This window comes from Melospiza melodia, chromosome 3, assembly GCF_035770615.1.
Source record: "Melospiza melodia melodia isolate bMelMel2 chromosome 3, bMelMel2.pri, whole genome shotgun sequence".
NCBI classification, from domain to species: Eukaryota; Metazoa; Chordata; class Aves; order Passeriformes; family Passerellidae; genus Melospiza; species Melospiza melodia.
Genome location: NC_086196.1, coordinates 17,741,290 through 17,758,332, shown reverse-complemented (window position 1 = coordinate 17,758,332; position 17,043 = coordinate 17,741,290). Strand labels below are relative to the sequence as shown.

The window sequence follows — 17,043 nt, the reverse complement described above, 5'->3', positions numbered from 1 at the left end:
CAGCTCAGGCATTAAAAGCAGGACAGACACCCAGTAGGACTGCAACATTTACATTGGAAAATGTCCAGAGTTGTTGGAGATATGCCATAACTCAGTGATGTTCTTCTACAATCGACAAAAAAAACCAAACCAAAAAACCAAGGTACAAAAAACTTTCCACTCTTCCTCTTTTGTAGCAAGAGCTGTAAAAAGGTAAAAAATTATTTAACGATTCAGTATGGCTGAAGAAATAAAACACTTTACTGCTTTGGAAGAGAAGAGCTACCTGGTGTTAAATTCTGGGAAAATGGATTCAGATTGTTGCAGTGTATAATTTCTGGGGTTATACCTGTATTTTCAATATGTATCTCTGTACACATTTAAAAATGCTCTGTTAGGGCTGTGCTACCAGCAGTAGTTTCCCCTTTTTAATTAACTCAGGTGCCACCTGTGAGAGCTCTTTGAAGTGCAGTGGTGTCAGAGCCTCTGCCCTGTTCTGGCAGTGCTGTCCTGGTGGTTACCCCGAGGGGGTACCCAGGGTGGGCCCAGTGCTGCCAGCAGCTGCACTCCTATTTCCAGATTCTGAGGAGCTGCCCTGGATCTGAGCTCCCACAGAGGCTCCAAACCCAGGGCATCTTTAGATGCTGCCACAGCCTGCTTCAGTGTGACTGGAGTGGGATGTGTGTGAAAGACCGCTGTGGTTTCATGCTGTGTAAGAAACAGCTGAAACTGGGTATTGCTCAAATGTGGATTCCAGCACACTCTGCTCTGAGTCCCTCTGCAGTGAGGGAGTGTCTGTGTGTCTGATCATGAGTGGGCAAAGAGCTCCTGCCAAGGGCTGTTTACTGAGACTGTCCTAGTGGGTGGCTGACCATGTGTGTGAGCAGTATGTGACAGCAGCAGGCACTGCCTGAAATTTGTCTGGGGTGTGTGTGCATGTGCTCTTGCTCAAAAAAACCCAGTGTCTTCTGAGAGAGAAAAACCATTATACTCCCCTGGAGCCCTGCCCTGCGGCTTTCTCCTGCTTCCAGGGTGGTGGTCCTTCTTCCCTGCCACTGTTTGCAGCCTTTGGGAATGTGATGGTGGCCTCTTCTACTGTGCTTTCATGGTAGAAGTAGCTGAAGAGAGTCAGTGCCTGCCTGATACTGTACAGCTGGGGACTTGGTGGGTCCTCTTCTAAATCAAGGCTTCCTGTTCCCCTGATGGAGGTGATGGCAGAAAAGATGATCCTGCATGTGAAAAACGCCAGTCGCTTGTTTTTAGAACTTTAGAAGTTTAATAGTAATAAAATGGTTATAAAAATAGTAATATAATTAGAGTAATAAAAATTTGAACAATTTGGATTAGGACAAGACAATAAAAACAAAGTTATGGACAGTCTGGGTACCTCTTTCTGGGCAAAATAAGCCTGAAAAAGGACACCCGTTAACTGAGGATTAACCCTTAAAAGCAATAGCCTGTTGCATATTCATACACCTCATCCATGATGCATAAATTCCATTCAAATACAGGATTCTGTCTGGTCAGTGTCAACTTCTTCCTCTTAATCCTGACGGCGTCTTCATGACTAAGCAAGGCAGGAAGAAGTTAGTTTCCTCTGATAAGTGAGCAATAAATTCTTTTTCTCTGAAAGATTTTGGTGTCCTGTGGCTGCTATCTTGGTGCGAGTCCTTTCTTTAAAAAAATATCTTACGTAGCATAGTTTCTAGTTTAACATTATGTTATAACTTAAAACTGTATTTAACACACTACTTAAGAAAATTAACACAACATAACTTTCTAACATAGCACATAAAATATTTATTTTAAAATTTGCGAAAAGCCAATAATAAAATACGTATTTTTCACACTGCAGTACAACGAGATACAGATTTGGCAAAAGTGTCTTCTCAAGCTCTGTGCTGGAGATGAGGGTGCCTTTGAGCCTTAAGCCGCGCTTTCCCAAAAGCTCACTGCAACTTCCTGCAGGAACTGGCCTAAATGTCCTCGGCCAATTTGGCAACAGAGCGGGCAGCTCCTTGTGCCTCGGTGGTCACATTAGGAGCCTTTCCCCACTTCTTTGCAAATACTGTCCTGGAGACCGAAATGCTAAATTAGCCTGGAAGGAGGAACGGTGTGTCAGCTCCCCCTGCGCCCAGGTTTGAGCCCTGCTCGGCCCGGCCGCCCGTTCCCAGCGTCTCTCTCCCCGGTGCCGAGCGCCCGTCGGGGCGGGGGAGCGAGGGCTCCCGGCCCGCCCTGCGGAGGAGGCGGCGGGGGCGGCCGATGCCCCCTCGCTGTCCGCTCCCCCTTCCCGCTCCCGGCAGGTTAAAAGGCGGCGCGGCGGGCGCGGGGCCGGCGGCAGCAGCAGCAGCACCATGGGGCGGGCGCTCGGCATCCTGCGCTGCTGCCTGGCGCTGGCGCTGGCGCTGCCGCCGCTGCCCGCGGCCCCGCGGGGCCCCGCGCTCCGCCCGCGCCGGCAGCCGCGCCCCGGCGGCCGCTCCGCAGGTACCGCACCGGGACCGGCCCGGCCCGCGCTCCCGCTGCCGCCCCGCGCAGCTCTTCCCTCCCTGAACCCCGCGTAGCTGTTCCCTATTGCTCGAAACATCTTTATTTCAGACTCGTGCAAGGACCAGGTTACTGAAAAGGTTTTTTTCCTTTTCAATCTAAAAAAGGGAAGTTTTCTGCCTACGAATACTGCACTGGCTCCACTGGCTCACTGGCTCTTTTTTCTTTCTTATCTTTCTTTTTATGGTTTTTTTTTTTTTTTTAAACAAACCTTGCTTGTCTTTTTTTTTTTTTTTTCTTTTTTTTTCCCCTTCATGTCTTAAGCTATGCATGTATGCACTAACGTTTCTTCATGTTTTTTCAGCTTCCCAAAGGCGAAACTGAGTGAAACTGTTACAGGATGAATATAGAATTGTATAGAATATAGCTGGGTGGGATCCTAGATTTGTCTGTTCTATTACTCCACCCAAAGGCAAAATTAACTATGCTGCTGTGCTTCCTGAGGAAATTTGTGCAATTTCATTTTTTCCCTCTCTTTTCACTTGAATTAGAGAAAAAAGTTTCCAGTGCGCTGGGGGGGGGGGGGGGGAAGTGCTGTTTCCACCTCTACTTTTAAGATAATTGTGAAGATGTTTTTAAATTTCAGCTGGAATGGAATAATAAAAGTCAACTTGATAGTAGTCAGGAGAGGTGTGTCGGGTTCCCAAAACAGCCCTCAAGGTGTGAATTCAAACTGAACACCTCATATTTTGCTATTTTATGCACTGGTGAGCCAGGATGCCTCTTTTATAGAAATACTCTTGTTTTGGGTTTTCCATTTTTCAGCTGCAAATCCAGCCTTGATGGTATAAATTAAGTACAAGGTACTGTCTGTGTCAGGATGTGGTATATCAGGACAGGGAGGGGGCATTTCAGTTGCCTGCTGTCACTGTCGTGATTGGTTTTTGTCTTCCTAGAAGTGATGTTTGTCTCTGATCTAAGCTATGGCTTCTCTGCTTCTGTCTAGATTTATATGGCAGTGAGGAATTTTGGAAATGTGTGTATAAATGTTTATTTTTACATATAAAATTACTTCATGAGTAATTTCATTTTTCTTTCTCTGCTCTACAAGCCAGAAACAATAACAATTTCCAAAGAAGACTTTTTATAACATCATTTGTGTCTTTATCCTTGTTGGTCTTTATTTGTTCTTGTTGTGTATTTTGGATTGTGATTTACAAACAAGAAATAATTCCTGATTAGCAGTTTATATTGTTACTATCCAAAAATATATTATGATCCATTGCCTATATGATCTAGTCAGATGTTTTGCCATTTTATTTCTTTTTCTTATAAAAACTGGAATTCAAGCATTATGAAAATAAACAGTAAATACATTTATATATAATTGTTTCATCTCTTTGTTGGCTGTTACATGAAAACCACCACCCTTTGTTTCAAGGACAGTTAGACATTTTGAGTGCTCAAATGTGCACCTATCTATTAATGCTTAGAAAAACCCAGTTATTAATTACTTGTCAAAATTAATATTTATGGCTCTCTAATATGTTGCTCACTATAATCTGAAGCCTCTTCATAAAGAATCAACCAGCATTATGTGGCAGGAGTAGTTTGCCATGACAGCACTCGCTGCCCTTGGGTGAAGCTCCTGTCCCGTGTGGGAGGTGACTGAAGCATTTTCCTTCGCTCTTGGCAGACACCGCCTGTAAGAACCGGCCTCTCGACCTCCTCTTCATCGTAGACAGCTCCCGCAGCGTGCGACCCGAGGAGTTTGAGAAAGTGAAACTCTTCCTGTCAGAAATGATCGATACCCTGGATGTTGGTGAAAGAACGACGCGCGTGGCCGTCGTGAACTACGCCAGCACCGTCAGGGTGGAGTTTCCCCTCCGGACCCACTTTGACAGAGCCTCTCTGAAGGAGGCTGTGTCCCGCATTGCGCCCTTGTCTGCTGGCACCATGACCGGCCTTGCCATCCGAACTGCCATGGAAGAAGTCTTCACCGAGGAAATGGGCGCCCGGCCAGCAGCCTTCAGCATCCCCAGGGTGGTCATTGTGGTGACGGACGGGCGGCCGCAGGACCAGGTCCAAGGTGTGGCGGCGAGCGCGCGGACGGCCGGCATCGAGATCTACGCGGTCGGGGTGGGCCGGGCGGACGTGCAGTCCCTGAGGATGATGGCCAGCGAGCCCCTGGATGAACACGTCTTCTATGTGGAGACCTACGGCGTGATCGAAAAGCTGACATCCAGATTCAGGGAGACTTTCTGTGGTAAGGGGAGCAGTCCAAGAGGGCAGTGTAACTTGGCTCCTTTGGACTGCTGCTGTGGTTGCACTCCTTAAGAAAGATGTTTTTCAGAAGTGTTATGTATCACATTTAAATATTTCCTTTACCATCCATTGGGCAAACAAGCCAACCCTCTTTTTCAGTGGAGGCCAAGTAACAGCCTTTCATTTTGAATAGTGACCTCAGTGTAGGTAACAGACCTGACTCGAGTGAACCTCCTTGAGCAGTTGGCCAGATTTAGAGAGAAAGAGAAATTGCAGCAATCTGGACAAGGTTTAATTGTATATATTTACTGAATTACTGAAGGTACACCAGAGCTGTGCAGGCTGCTTGTTTCTTTTTCCATCTCACTGGGAAGCAAGGATGGTGGGAGTGTGGAGCTGAAGGGATTCCCTGTAGGTTCAGAGTGGGACAATCGGTGTGGCAGGTAAGCCACCACACTGGCTTGAGCAGTCTGGTGCAGGATGAAGTGCCCAGATGCAGCAGCAGATCATCTCAGGACAGGCTTTCACTCCTTAGGCACTGCTGGGCTTTTCCAGTGTGTGAGGCTCACATCTCCCTTTGTTTCTCTGCAACTTGATTTAGACAAGGAACTGTGGGATGGGAATAATTAGCTTTGCTTTTTCAGCGCTGATCTTCAAAAAATGCTGCATTTGGTTTAGGCTAGAACTCCACTGACAATGCTAGGCCAGAGTGGGCTGTTACTGTCATTAACAAGGAAAAAAGGTCATCTGGAGTATTTAGAGCTGCCTATAGATAGCTGTGACACAGCCCTACTCACAAAAATCAAATGACAACTTTCTGACAATTAAAAAACTTGTGCAAAATAGATTTTCCTAGTGAATTTCTAAGAAATTTACTTTAAAATAAGTCTCCAGCAAATCATAGGTAAAATAGGTATAAATGACATTGTAAAAGAATGAAAATAACAGCCACTTCCTTGGGAACATGATTGGCAGTGTGTTACTTTTGTTATTTCAGAGCCTTACTAAAAATTACCACCACATCTTTGGAGTATGTTTAAAGTGAATAAACCTCTTTCTGTAGGTATGAAGTAAACGTGTAAGACCATCTGCAGACAGGACACTTTGCCAATAATTAGCATAGGAAATGCCTTGAGGTTTGGCTTGACAGCACGCTCACCAGATCCTCACAAGTGCTCACCTGGCTGGACAGGTACGTGTGCTGTGAACACAGCACTCGTGTCCACTCATGTTCTCACCAAAGCAAGCCCTTTCATAGCAGCAAGAAAAATCTCTTGTTCTTAGGAATAAACTGTTTATTGTGCTGAAGCATAGAAATTAGGCCCCTGCAAGGCTGGAGGGTAAATCAGAGAGCTCACACATGTACACTTCCAGTGGAACTCTGAGTTGCCTGCATGCAGTTTGCCAGAATCTGGGATTCATGAAAATAACAGGGTGAAGGAAAACAGTCTTTAAAAAGACTCCTATAAACCAAATGAATCTAAGAGGGTCTTGTAAGACAGTGTGGTAAACTGGGTCTCTTTACAGCTCCAGACTGCTTTTGGTCAGAAATCTGGACTCACCAGTGGCAATTAGGATTTTCTTTCGCTTTGACCAAGGCAATTAATTTATTTGCAGGGTGAACTATAAACAGGGAAAGTAATGTTCAGGGGGAAAATAGTTGGCTAACACCAAGTTCTTGATGCACTGAGAGCATTATTCAGCATGAAGCCATCCCAGAGTTGGAAAAGTCTTAGCCTTGAGTAGCTGTCCAAGTCAGTGGACGTTTGACTTTCCTACCACAAAAATCTGACTATTTGAGTCTGAGCTTCTCACTTATGCTTGAAAAGATCACCCAGAGGTTTTGTTAATGTAAAATGTAAAGACAAGACAATTCTATCAGCCTTTTTTAGAATAATTCTAAATCTTCTTTGTTTTAGAAAATGGGAATGTTGCCATTTTGTTGCCACAAAATTGCCTTATTTTCAGAAACACCTGAGAAGGTTTAAGCAGTCTTACTTCTGATTTTTTATCTCCCCGGTATTGGAGATTGATTTTACCAGTAGTCCATACCCACAATAACACTAATTAATGACTACAAATCTAAGTAAAAATCTCAGGTAAAACCTTCCCCTTCCCCTTCCCCTTCCCCTTCCCCTTCCCCTTCCCCTTCCCCTTCCCCTTCCCCTTCCCCTTCCCCTTCCCCTTCCCCTTCCCCTTCCCCTTCCCCTTCCCCTTCCCCTTCCCCTTCCCTTCCCATAACAGAAAGGAACTGCATACAAAGAGCTGGAAGAGCTTTTCATGGCTGAGTTTTCCTTTCCCGTGTAATGTTACTGAATACTTAATATCTCTCCTTGTTGAACCATCTCATTTTCAGTTCATCTTTTCTCCTGCCACCTCAGGTAATGAGTTATTTCCGTGCCGCTTATGGCCTCTCTCTCCTGGCTATGGAGCGCTGCAAAGGAGGTCTAACTTGTTGTGACAGGAACACTGCCCTGACATTCACTACCAGTAATCCAGCAAACAGTGCAAGATGTCCTTGTGTAAGCAGGCATGAGTAATGCCTGTTGCTCCCCTCCGGGGTGGCTGAAGCAGCTCTCTGTCACTGCCCTTTGCAGCTGTGAGTGTGTGTGCCCTGGGGAGCCACGGCTGCCAGCAGCTCTGTGTGACTGCTGGGGCATCCCACCTCTGTGACTGCTATGAGGGATACGCCCTGAATCCAGATAAGAGAACCTGCTCAGGTATTATTCCTTTGGATAATGAGTTCAACTAGGAAAAAAACCCCACTATTCATGGATTTGAGATGCTACTTGTTTGCTTCTGTTGAAACAACAAACATCTATATATTTTCCAATAAGAATTCTAGAAATGAATAATAACTAAAACTCAGCTGCAAGTAATGGTGAGATGTAGTTTGATTCTATCACTGTCCTTTTTATTGTGCCTACAGATCCATTCATTAGGGCCAGATGCTGAAACAAAGTCCTCAGATGTAGACACCATAGATATTTTCTCCTACTTGTTCTAATTCCTTCAATTACTATTGCCATTTCTGAGCTGATTCCAAATCAAAATATATTTAAAAATAGGAGTGTGCACTCCATCCCAAACTGCTTGTTATTAACAATAGGTTGTTTCTCTAACATTCTTACCAAGCTGTGGACCCATGTGCACCTGGGAGGCACGAGTGTGACCAGATCTGTGTGAGTAACAACAGCTCCTATGTCTGTGACTGCTATGAAGGCTACACCTTGAATCCAAACAAGAAGACTTGCTCAGGTAAGAATTAAAGGCTACTTGAATACATGAAACTCTTGGAGATATGGACATGTTTTCTGTGAGTTACCCTAAAATGAGAACTCACCTGTCTTTTCCTTGTTTCTAATTGTCACCCTGGTGTTTTAAGGTTTTCTAAGCCTTCTGATGTTGACATTCTTGTAGTGAACTTTCTCACACACCTTCTGTAAATAACTCATTGTTTTGCATTCCTTTATAGAAGAAGAGAGAGTTAATAGACTGTTAGTTTAACCGGTGTCATTGGAGAGGTGTCACTGTCACCCTCCAATCTGCTGTCACTTTTGTAAAACTATAAATATTAAAGTCAGAAAATAAACTTCTCTTTTTTCCTTCACCTTGAGAGCCGTAGTGTGCTTATGTTCTTTCGTATCCTATAGCAACACGAATAACAGTAACATTGCATTTTTCTTTAAATTTATTGATTAGAAAATGCAGTTTGGCACTTATCTACCATTTTATTTGTTTATTCTTCACAGAATTCCATAAACACTGTTTAGCGGCTTAGTCTGACACAGGGCAGCTTATTGCTCATCTCATGGGGGTTTTTAGCTTCATCCTTACTGGGGATGTACAAGACTCTTGGGATTGCTGATGCAAGACAGAACTGCATGAGATGTGCTGTAGTCATGTCTTGCAGTATCTGCCTCCTCCATTAAATAATTAATAACTGAATTCACTTGTCTGCAGCATAATATAATAATGTAGTAGGACACTGGTTAAATTGTAAAGAAATTAAAATTTAAAATGTTGAGCATTTAAAACAGTATGTGGGAGGGATTAACAGGTTTCTTTCCTAAACCATGGCTCACCACAGCCATGGACATGTGTGCACCTGGGAGGCATGACTGTGCCCAAGTCTGTCTGAGGAATGATGGATCCTACAGCTGTGGCTGCTATGAGGGATACACTCTGAATCCAGACAAGAAGACTTGCTCAGGTAAGATCTGATTAAGGAAAAATTATGTTCCACTAAAAGCAAGTGGCTTTTAAAAATCTGGCTAATTGATGTTATTTTTTCTGATAAAATAACAGAGTTTTTGTACAACTCCCCAAAACTCAGGGCAACTTTGTTTTTCCATATGTACAGTAGTAATATGAGATCCTTGGCTCTTCTGCAGTAGTGTGAAGCTTGTATTTGGTTAAATTAAAATGCCATTTGACATTTCCTTGAGGACTTCACAGTATTTTCACACTCATGGAGAATGAATTGCCATATCCAGTATGTGATGTGGACCATTTCTGTCAGAAAATCTTCAGTAAAGCAGTACAAGGGAATGAGATGAGGGAGAACATGGACTGTGCTGGAAGAATGATTGTTGTCTGTATCATCCTGAGTATGATTGCTCTTTCTGGTGGATGTGTTTGGACCTTAAAAAATATTCCAGCTTTAAAGCTGTAGAAGATGGAGGGAAGTGTTCCTTCTCAGTGCTGAGATGTAAGAGCATAGATGTAGCTGGTACTCAGGGATGTACACATAAGTATATATTATCTACAAATTGTTATCTATTCTATATTATCTTCACTTGATTAGGGTTTGATCATCACTCTGAATTTCTTTGGATGTCTCATGATTTATTTAGACAAAATGCTTTTTTCCCCCCACTTCCACTATAATCCCTTTCCTCACTATATTTTGTGTGACAAACTGTTGAATTTAGGCTTCCAGTTCCAGGGAGCTCCTGGGCAAATCTCTCAAGGTAAGTCACAGGTCTCACATCTCAAAGAGGTGAAGCCAGAGGGTCTCAGTATTTCTTCCTGCCTAGCTTAGGAGCTGATTTTGTAAGTATGGTGCTTAGGATTAGCTCTTAGCTGGCATTACAGAGAGGCAATAAACATGTGATGGAATGCAAATTCAGTTAGGCCTCCCCTTTGGGAGTCTAATCCCAAACCTCATTTCATAGCACTGATTCTCCTTCTGCTTACTCAAACTTTAAATTATGTTCTTCACATGCTTGCTTTTTTTCCCTTTTGAATCTCATTTTGCAGTATCCTGCTAATGATTTCCCAACCATCCAGGTCTTTGTCTCAATTATATCACAAAGATGTGCAAAAATAGTCTAGGTCTGGGAGAGGGTCTTTTTTTCCTTTCTTTTACCTTTTCCTTTTTTTCTTCTTTTCCTTTGGTTCCTTTCCTTTCTCTTTTCTTTCTCTTTTTCTCACTCTCTTTTCTCTCTCTCTTCCTCTCTTCCTTTCTTTCTCCACTCTATTTTTTCTTGTGCCTTGCTGGGCTCTCTTACTGCAAAGATATCCAAATATAGGAACTCCTTCTCAACTTGGCCTTTCAGAATTGACGTGTTAAATTTGGCAGAAAACAGCAGCCTCACACAGAAAGTGCCCACTTTGTAACTGGCAGTGGGTGTCACATCTTTTTTAGCAGCCACATATACTTTTCTGTTTATGATCTTTTCACTCCATAAAACAGTGTCTTCTCCAACTCAATTAGAGTTGAAATAACGCCAAATAGTCTCTTAAAATCAAGATATTTGTTCTCTGAAATTCTGTTGGATAATTGTTTTGTAGCTTCTTCACTTTCAGTTCCATTCCTTTTGCCATCTGTTACAGCTGCAAAAAAGTGTTGCCAGTATTCCAAAATTTCCTACTAATTTTGTGACGTTGATAGTCAGATAAAAACACGCTCTGTGCACCCTGCTCTGGTTAACAGCACGCTGACATGCAGTAAAAACATCCTCATATGAATGCAAATGAAGATGCATTTGCTAATGGGAATCACTATGACCAGATCTAAAATATGGAAATGGATTGATATTCTCTAAAGTTTGGATTAGGGTTGATATTCTCTAAAGTCTGGATATGGATTGATATTCTCTAAAGTTTGGATATGGGTTGATATCCTCTAAAGTTTGGATATGGGTTGATATTCTCTAAAGTTTGGAGCTTTCACCTGCACTCAGTTGTCAAAAAACAGTTCTGTGTCCCTCTGCCTTGCCCACTTGAGCAAATGTCAGAGACACAAAGAACTTTATATGTAATAATGTTAATAATACCCCCCATGCAGTCTTTGTCAACTTATAAATAAGGCCTTCCCTAATTTATGTAATATTCAGCAAACCCAGAACTGACAAATTGTTGAGAAGAGAAGAGCTGGGGTTAGTCACACACTTTGCAGTTCTGTGGAATGTGTGTATCACCATGCAAGACACTTTGAGGTGATGTCCTCCCCTCCAGTCTGAATTTCATCTTGCTGTTCCTTTCTTTAGCTTCTCAGTGACTTTGTGTCACAGTAAAAATACAACAATTTCAGAAGTGTTTCTTTCCTTCCCAGTCTGCTTACTGTAAAGTTATTGTGTACTGGAAACCTTTCCTAGTGTGCCTTTGGAGCTGATGTGGCACCTCACATCTGGTGGGGTTACACAGCTGGCTCAGAGGGAGCAAGCTCTGAGGTATCCCTTGTATTAATTAATGTATTAATCCCCAGTGAGACAATTGCTGCTCCAAGGTGAGATCAGTTACACATCTCAGCTGTCCCTGATAAGATTCAAAGAGGAGAGGCTCCCATCATGGAAAAGCATTGCCATTGGGGAGCATTAAAAATGTTATCTTGGTTTTGGTGTGTGTGCACCAGGAACCTATGGCTGGTACCAGGTCTGTGTGAGTGATCACAGACCTGTGACTGCTATGGAGGCTTTATCTTAAATTCAGATGACAAAACATGCTCAAGTAATAACTTAATGTTTGGATTTTTTTCCCTGAATATGTTTATTTATTGAAGCACCTCTTTTTAATGTGTTAAACATTTTTAATCTGTTTGAGAAATGGTCTATCAACTCACAAGCTCTCAGGAAGTATAATCCCTTTTCATTCTTTTATACCTCTTTCCAAAATATGTTGAGCTAGTTTGGTCCTTCTTCTTTAGTTATAGCAGTTACTGTATTTAAAACTAGTTTAATGTTGTCTCTTATCTGTCATAATACCTTGAAGGACTCACTGTATTTAAAAATACAATCTGTCATAACCTGCATTCCTGAAAGGGGAATAACTGGGGGTGTTGGCAAAGCAGGGTTCTGGGGCACCTGCCTCTGGGATGTGAGTCTCCATTGCCTACCAGCATTTGGAGAATGGCTGGGGGGTCCCCAGGGGAGCAATGCTCAGGTCAGAACTGCTGCAATGCTAAACCTTGCATTCTTGGTGTCTCCTCTGAGCTCAGTGGGGCAAGGATGAACTCACCAACTGTTTTCAGACGGGCAATACTGGGATCAAGTGTTGGCAGAACCTCTCCAGTTTGATGTAGAATGCAAAGTTAAGTTGGGTAGGAAGGGACCTCAGGAGCTGCCTAGCTGAACCCCTGGTTCAGAGTGGCAATAACTTGCCATCACATCAAGTGGCTGAAGATGCTGTGTAAGAGCACAGTTATAAAATTGGTGGATATAGACAAACACCATCTGCAAAAATAGTTTTTTGTTGGTCTGGACATGACCACAAAGGCAGTGTAAAAACACAGCTTAGCATGCTTTGTGTGTCTTGTTGGGCATCCCAGTGGCAACAGGAATGCCCCAAATTTTAAATATCAAATACTGGAACACTTTCAATTTCACAGTAGGACTGTAGAAGAATTCAGAATATCTTTGGACAATTGCCAGAGCTGGTTGGAAAAATAATTTTGTTAAAAGAGACAAAATCCAAGGAGGATCTGTATCTGTCATTGGAGAATTTAAATGCAGACATAAAATGTTAACTGGCAGCTGGTTGGAAACCAACCATGTTGGTGTGATGTTCTGAACTGGCCTTCCTCCAGCTGACTCTTGAACAGCTCTTCTTTGTACATTGACCATAAAGCCAGTGGAATGTTCCAAAGAGGGGAGCTGAACAAATACAGCCTCAGTGGAATCAAGGAGACACCAATTTCAACATTGGCTTTAAGACAAATGAGTTTCTGCACTGTCACATCTGCAACCTCATAGATTTTGCAGTTTCCTTTTAAAAGGGGAGTATTAATGGCATGATTGACAAAAAAACCCCAAAACCAAAAACCAAACCAAACCAAAACAAAAACACACACACACACAAAAAAGGAGCCAAAACAGTCCAGGAAAAAAGAGAAATGTGCTTTTGTATAATTTACTGTTTGTATAATTTACTTTACTTTTACAAATGCTCACACACATTGTTTGACATGAATCAGCTATGCATTTATATATCTAGAGAAAACAAAATTTATTAATATGCTATTGCTGCCTTTGCAAGTAATGTAAAAAAAAAAAACCAAGAGATGGGTATTTTATACACATAATACTACTTGGTAAGTTATTGAAAATGTATTTGTAGGCTCTCTTTTAAGAAGGCTTTGCTTTTGGAAGCTTATGATTCCAGTCTCAGATATGGATGGTGAGCTCACTACAGTACCTGTGCTGCAGTAGCTGTTGATACGTTTGTTCTCAGCCTCCAGCAAAGTGGTGCAGCCTTAACTTATTTACTTTATGGAGTAGGTGAGGTTAAATTGCCTTTCATGCAGCCAAGATCTCACAGCCATCTACTGATGCTTGACATTATTATACTACAGTGAAATTGTCATCATTGCTGTTTTTTTCTGTGAAATATGGAGGAAAAGGAATTGTTGAGGACAGCTGAAGCTGGTCCCCTGTAAGTCTGGAAGACTGAGTTCAAGACTTAGGAACAGATTTAAGGAAGCACTGTGGAGTATAGCAATGATCACTTTTCCTTTCTGAAGAGACTGGTAACTCCTGTCATACTAACTGGCTCCTCCAGTTAGATTTCTGTCTAGTCTTTCTGCTAGATGATAAATTCACTTGGGCCTATTTGAATGATGCCATTCCCTCCATCTATATTCATGTGACATTTGAATGGATTTGTGTCCATACTCCCTATGCATGCATGTCGCAAATGTCAGAAACCAAGAGTACTTGTGGGGTAACACAATTAAAATTGAAGGGGAGCCTGGTTGGTCTCTGCAGCCAGGCCTTTTTTATATTTTTATTTTTTCTCAGTAATGGCCTAATTTAAAGAGTGTAGAGGATCCAGGTAGGCAGGTGAGGAACATCCTGCTCTGCTTCCTTCCTGGTTCGAGTTGAGCTCTCTCTTCCCTGTCCTGGAGTCACTCACACCAGCCCCTGTTCACTGCTACCTCTCCTTCCCACCTGCCCTGGCTTGCAGTGCTTGCTGTAGTCTCACAGCATGGGTTTGATCCTTCCACAGGATCAAGCATTTTCTTGGGATTTAAATGTTCTAATGTAGTTTAAATGTTCAACTGTAGTAAATCCAGTAAATGCTGTTTTCTCTCTTAGGAGCCATAACAAGCAGTCTTGTAACTGCTGAAGAATCCTGTAAGTGTGAAGCCATAGCTGCCCTCCAGGACTCGGTGACCTCACGCCTCGAAGCTCTGTCCACAAAATATATCCTTTTTCTGACATGATCACCTTCATTCAGCACTTTCCTGGTATTTTCGAGGTAGCTGTTTTGTTATTAACTAGGGAAGAAATATCCAGGGAAGAAAGTATTTTCAGGATGATTTCAGAAATATTATGGAAAAAAAAGATAGGTTGTTGCAAACACCACTATGTTTTCACATTTCATTGAAGAGCAACACGATACAGATAAAATAAATGCATATGCCCACATCCCCTAGATTATATCTGCCATGTTGAGCATCAAGCACTGTTTATCAAGCTCATAATTCTTCTGGCTGGCTTTTACTGTTACATCAGACACTCAGTTTTGAGTCCTCCTATTATGTCCCAAAACTTTAGGGACAACTTCACAGGCAGTGTGACAACAGTCCCATTAGCTGCGGTATTCCTCAGCATCCCATCTCCATAGGCAGGCACTGTCCCAAGTGATTTTCCAGCACCTTCTTTTCCCTGAAAACGTGTGAGCCTGTTAGTAAGCAGGCATGCAGGAGCATGAGGGGGCTGCAAGGCAGGGTGCTGGAGGCTCTGGGCAGGCTGGGTGCCCGTGGAGGACCCAAGGTCCCGGCTGGGGTGGGATTTGCCGGCCGCGTTTGCTGCAGTGCCGCGGCTGCAGCCGGGAAGGGAAAGTGGTCAGCCCCTGGATCAGACATTCCACAAACATGTGGGAGAGGAAAAAAACCCCAACCAATAAACAAAGAGAAAGTGGTGATCTCTGTGGTACCACAGCAAGCCTGAATGCTGGAATAAATGCCCTCAGATGACATGGCAGGAACTAATAACTGGAAGCTGAAGTTGGACAAGCTGTGGTACACCATAAGGCATGGTTTTTAGAAGTGAGAGTGGTTGATCACTGCTACAATTTACCAAGGAACGTCACAGATTTTCTTCACTGAAAATTTTTGAGACGGAATGCTTTTTTCTGTCAAAGGTGCTCTTATTCAAATAGGAATTGATTTAAAGGAGCATTATGTCTGTGGTTATCATCCCAATCTCTGAGGCTTCAGAGTCAAGGAAGAGTGGATTAGAAAGGAATCAAGGAAGAGTCTATTTAAGATTAAAAAAAAGGAGAGCAAAGTAGTGATATATATATCACTTATACATCATTTAGATAGATACATGAATTTTTCAGTTTGCCAAAGTTTCTGAAAGTCAAATAAACACTTCTGCCAACGACACAAAACTTTCCCAGTTTTTTAATAAATTCAAAGTTATTTTTATGAGATCGAATTGCACATCCCTCTTCATGCAGTGTGCTTGGAGTTCAGTTTATCTGCCTGGGAAAAGCAAAGGGAAGAACTCAGATTTTCCTGGATTATAATGTATAATTCTAGGGAATGTAATTAGTTAAATCTGAACACCAAGACATTTAAACCTGTAATGTCATCTCAGTAGTAGTATGTCCTTCAGAGATCAATCTTTCTGCCCCAAGAGCTCATGTTGAACAAGAAAATGTTCTGGGTTTAAGTTAGGAATAGACTTTATACAAAGAACTGAGGCTTTCCTTCAAAGTTTTTCTTTGATGGGCCATTTCTATCCCCAGCATCCTTTCAAGACAATCTGGAAAACATAGCAGAGACCATCACATTGTGCTCCTTGTCCCTGGGTATCACCTGATCCAACACATTATAAGAAATTAGGGTTGTTGAGATTATTTGGGAAGATGCCAGATCTTGACAGAGCTCTAATATGTTTGGAAATCTCTGTTTCAAGCATGTATTGACCTCATCCAGAAACCAGACTGTTTTTTGAAAATGCAGCCATATGAAAGACTGTAAATAAAACAATCCTTATAGCCATCTATGTTATTGCCCTTAACACCTGACCACTAGACGAAGTGTCTGAGAAGCTGCAGGCATATCAAGACAGACAGCAGATTGTCTGAGCTATCATTTTGCTTTATTTTAAAATAATCTTTCAGAATCAAGCCTTTTTATTGTTTTCAGGAAGCTTTATTTCATTGCACAGCTTACAAAACAGCAGTAGTTTATTATTATTGACAAACATGGAGAAGACTTCAGGAAGACAAGAGTCTTGAAAATACAGTGACACTAAGGATCTTCATGTACAGTCACTTTATAGCCATGAAGCTACTCATCCCTGCTGTGCTTCAGTTTCTACTGCAGATACTGCTTTTCTGTAGTAACTGCATTTTTTATTCTCTTACTTCAAAGTAAATGCAGAAAAAAAAAGAATGGATACAGTATATCACATTATATAAAATTTTGAAATGGCAAGGCAGAATGAAAAAATGTGCCTATGTCTTCTGTCAATTAAATGGGGAATTTGGGATTGTGTAACTTATTGTAATAAAATATAATATGATATGCACATTGATGTTGGAAGTTATTTTGTATTCAACCTAAAGGAGAGGTGTGATGAAATAAAGGGTTTAAAAAACCCAAGGAAACAAAACTTTAAGGATGAAGGAGGCATACATGGAAGAAATAAACAGAATACTACCCCAAATCAAATGTTTTGAAAAAGAAGTATTTGCTTTTAAAATCTAAATGTTACTGTAAATATAGATAAAATATTGAACAGTAATTTCAAGTATTAATAATGTTTAAAATGTAGAAGAACAAAAAACATCCTAGAATTTAGTATTTTTATCCTGCAAGATTTACTTATGTTCTTAGTTGTTCCTGTTGTCATTACA

The 17,043-nt window shown here is 41.9% G+C and overlaps 1 protein-coding gene across 1 annotated transcript; it reads left to right on the top strand.

The window, feature by feature from the left end:
• Positions 1-2,455: 2,455 nt before the first annotated feature.
• On the top strand, positions 2,456-16,719 carry MATN3 (matrilin 3; the record flags this gene model as incomplete). The annotated part of the gene is made up of 6 exons (XM_063150560.1): positions 2,456-2,591; positions 4,160-4,729; positions 7,864-7,986; positions 8,819-8,941; positions 14,265-14,372; positions 16,214-16,719. Coding segments are annotated over 6 exons (1,116 nt in total), but the record flags the coding sequence as incomplete, so codon positions are not given.
• Positions 16,720-17,043: the final 324 nt, after the last annotated feature.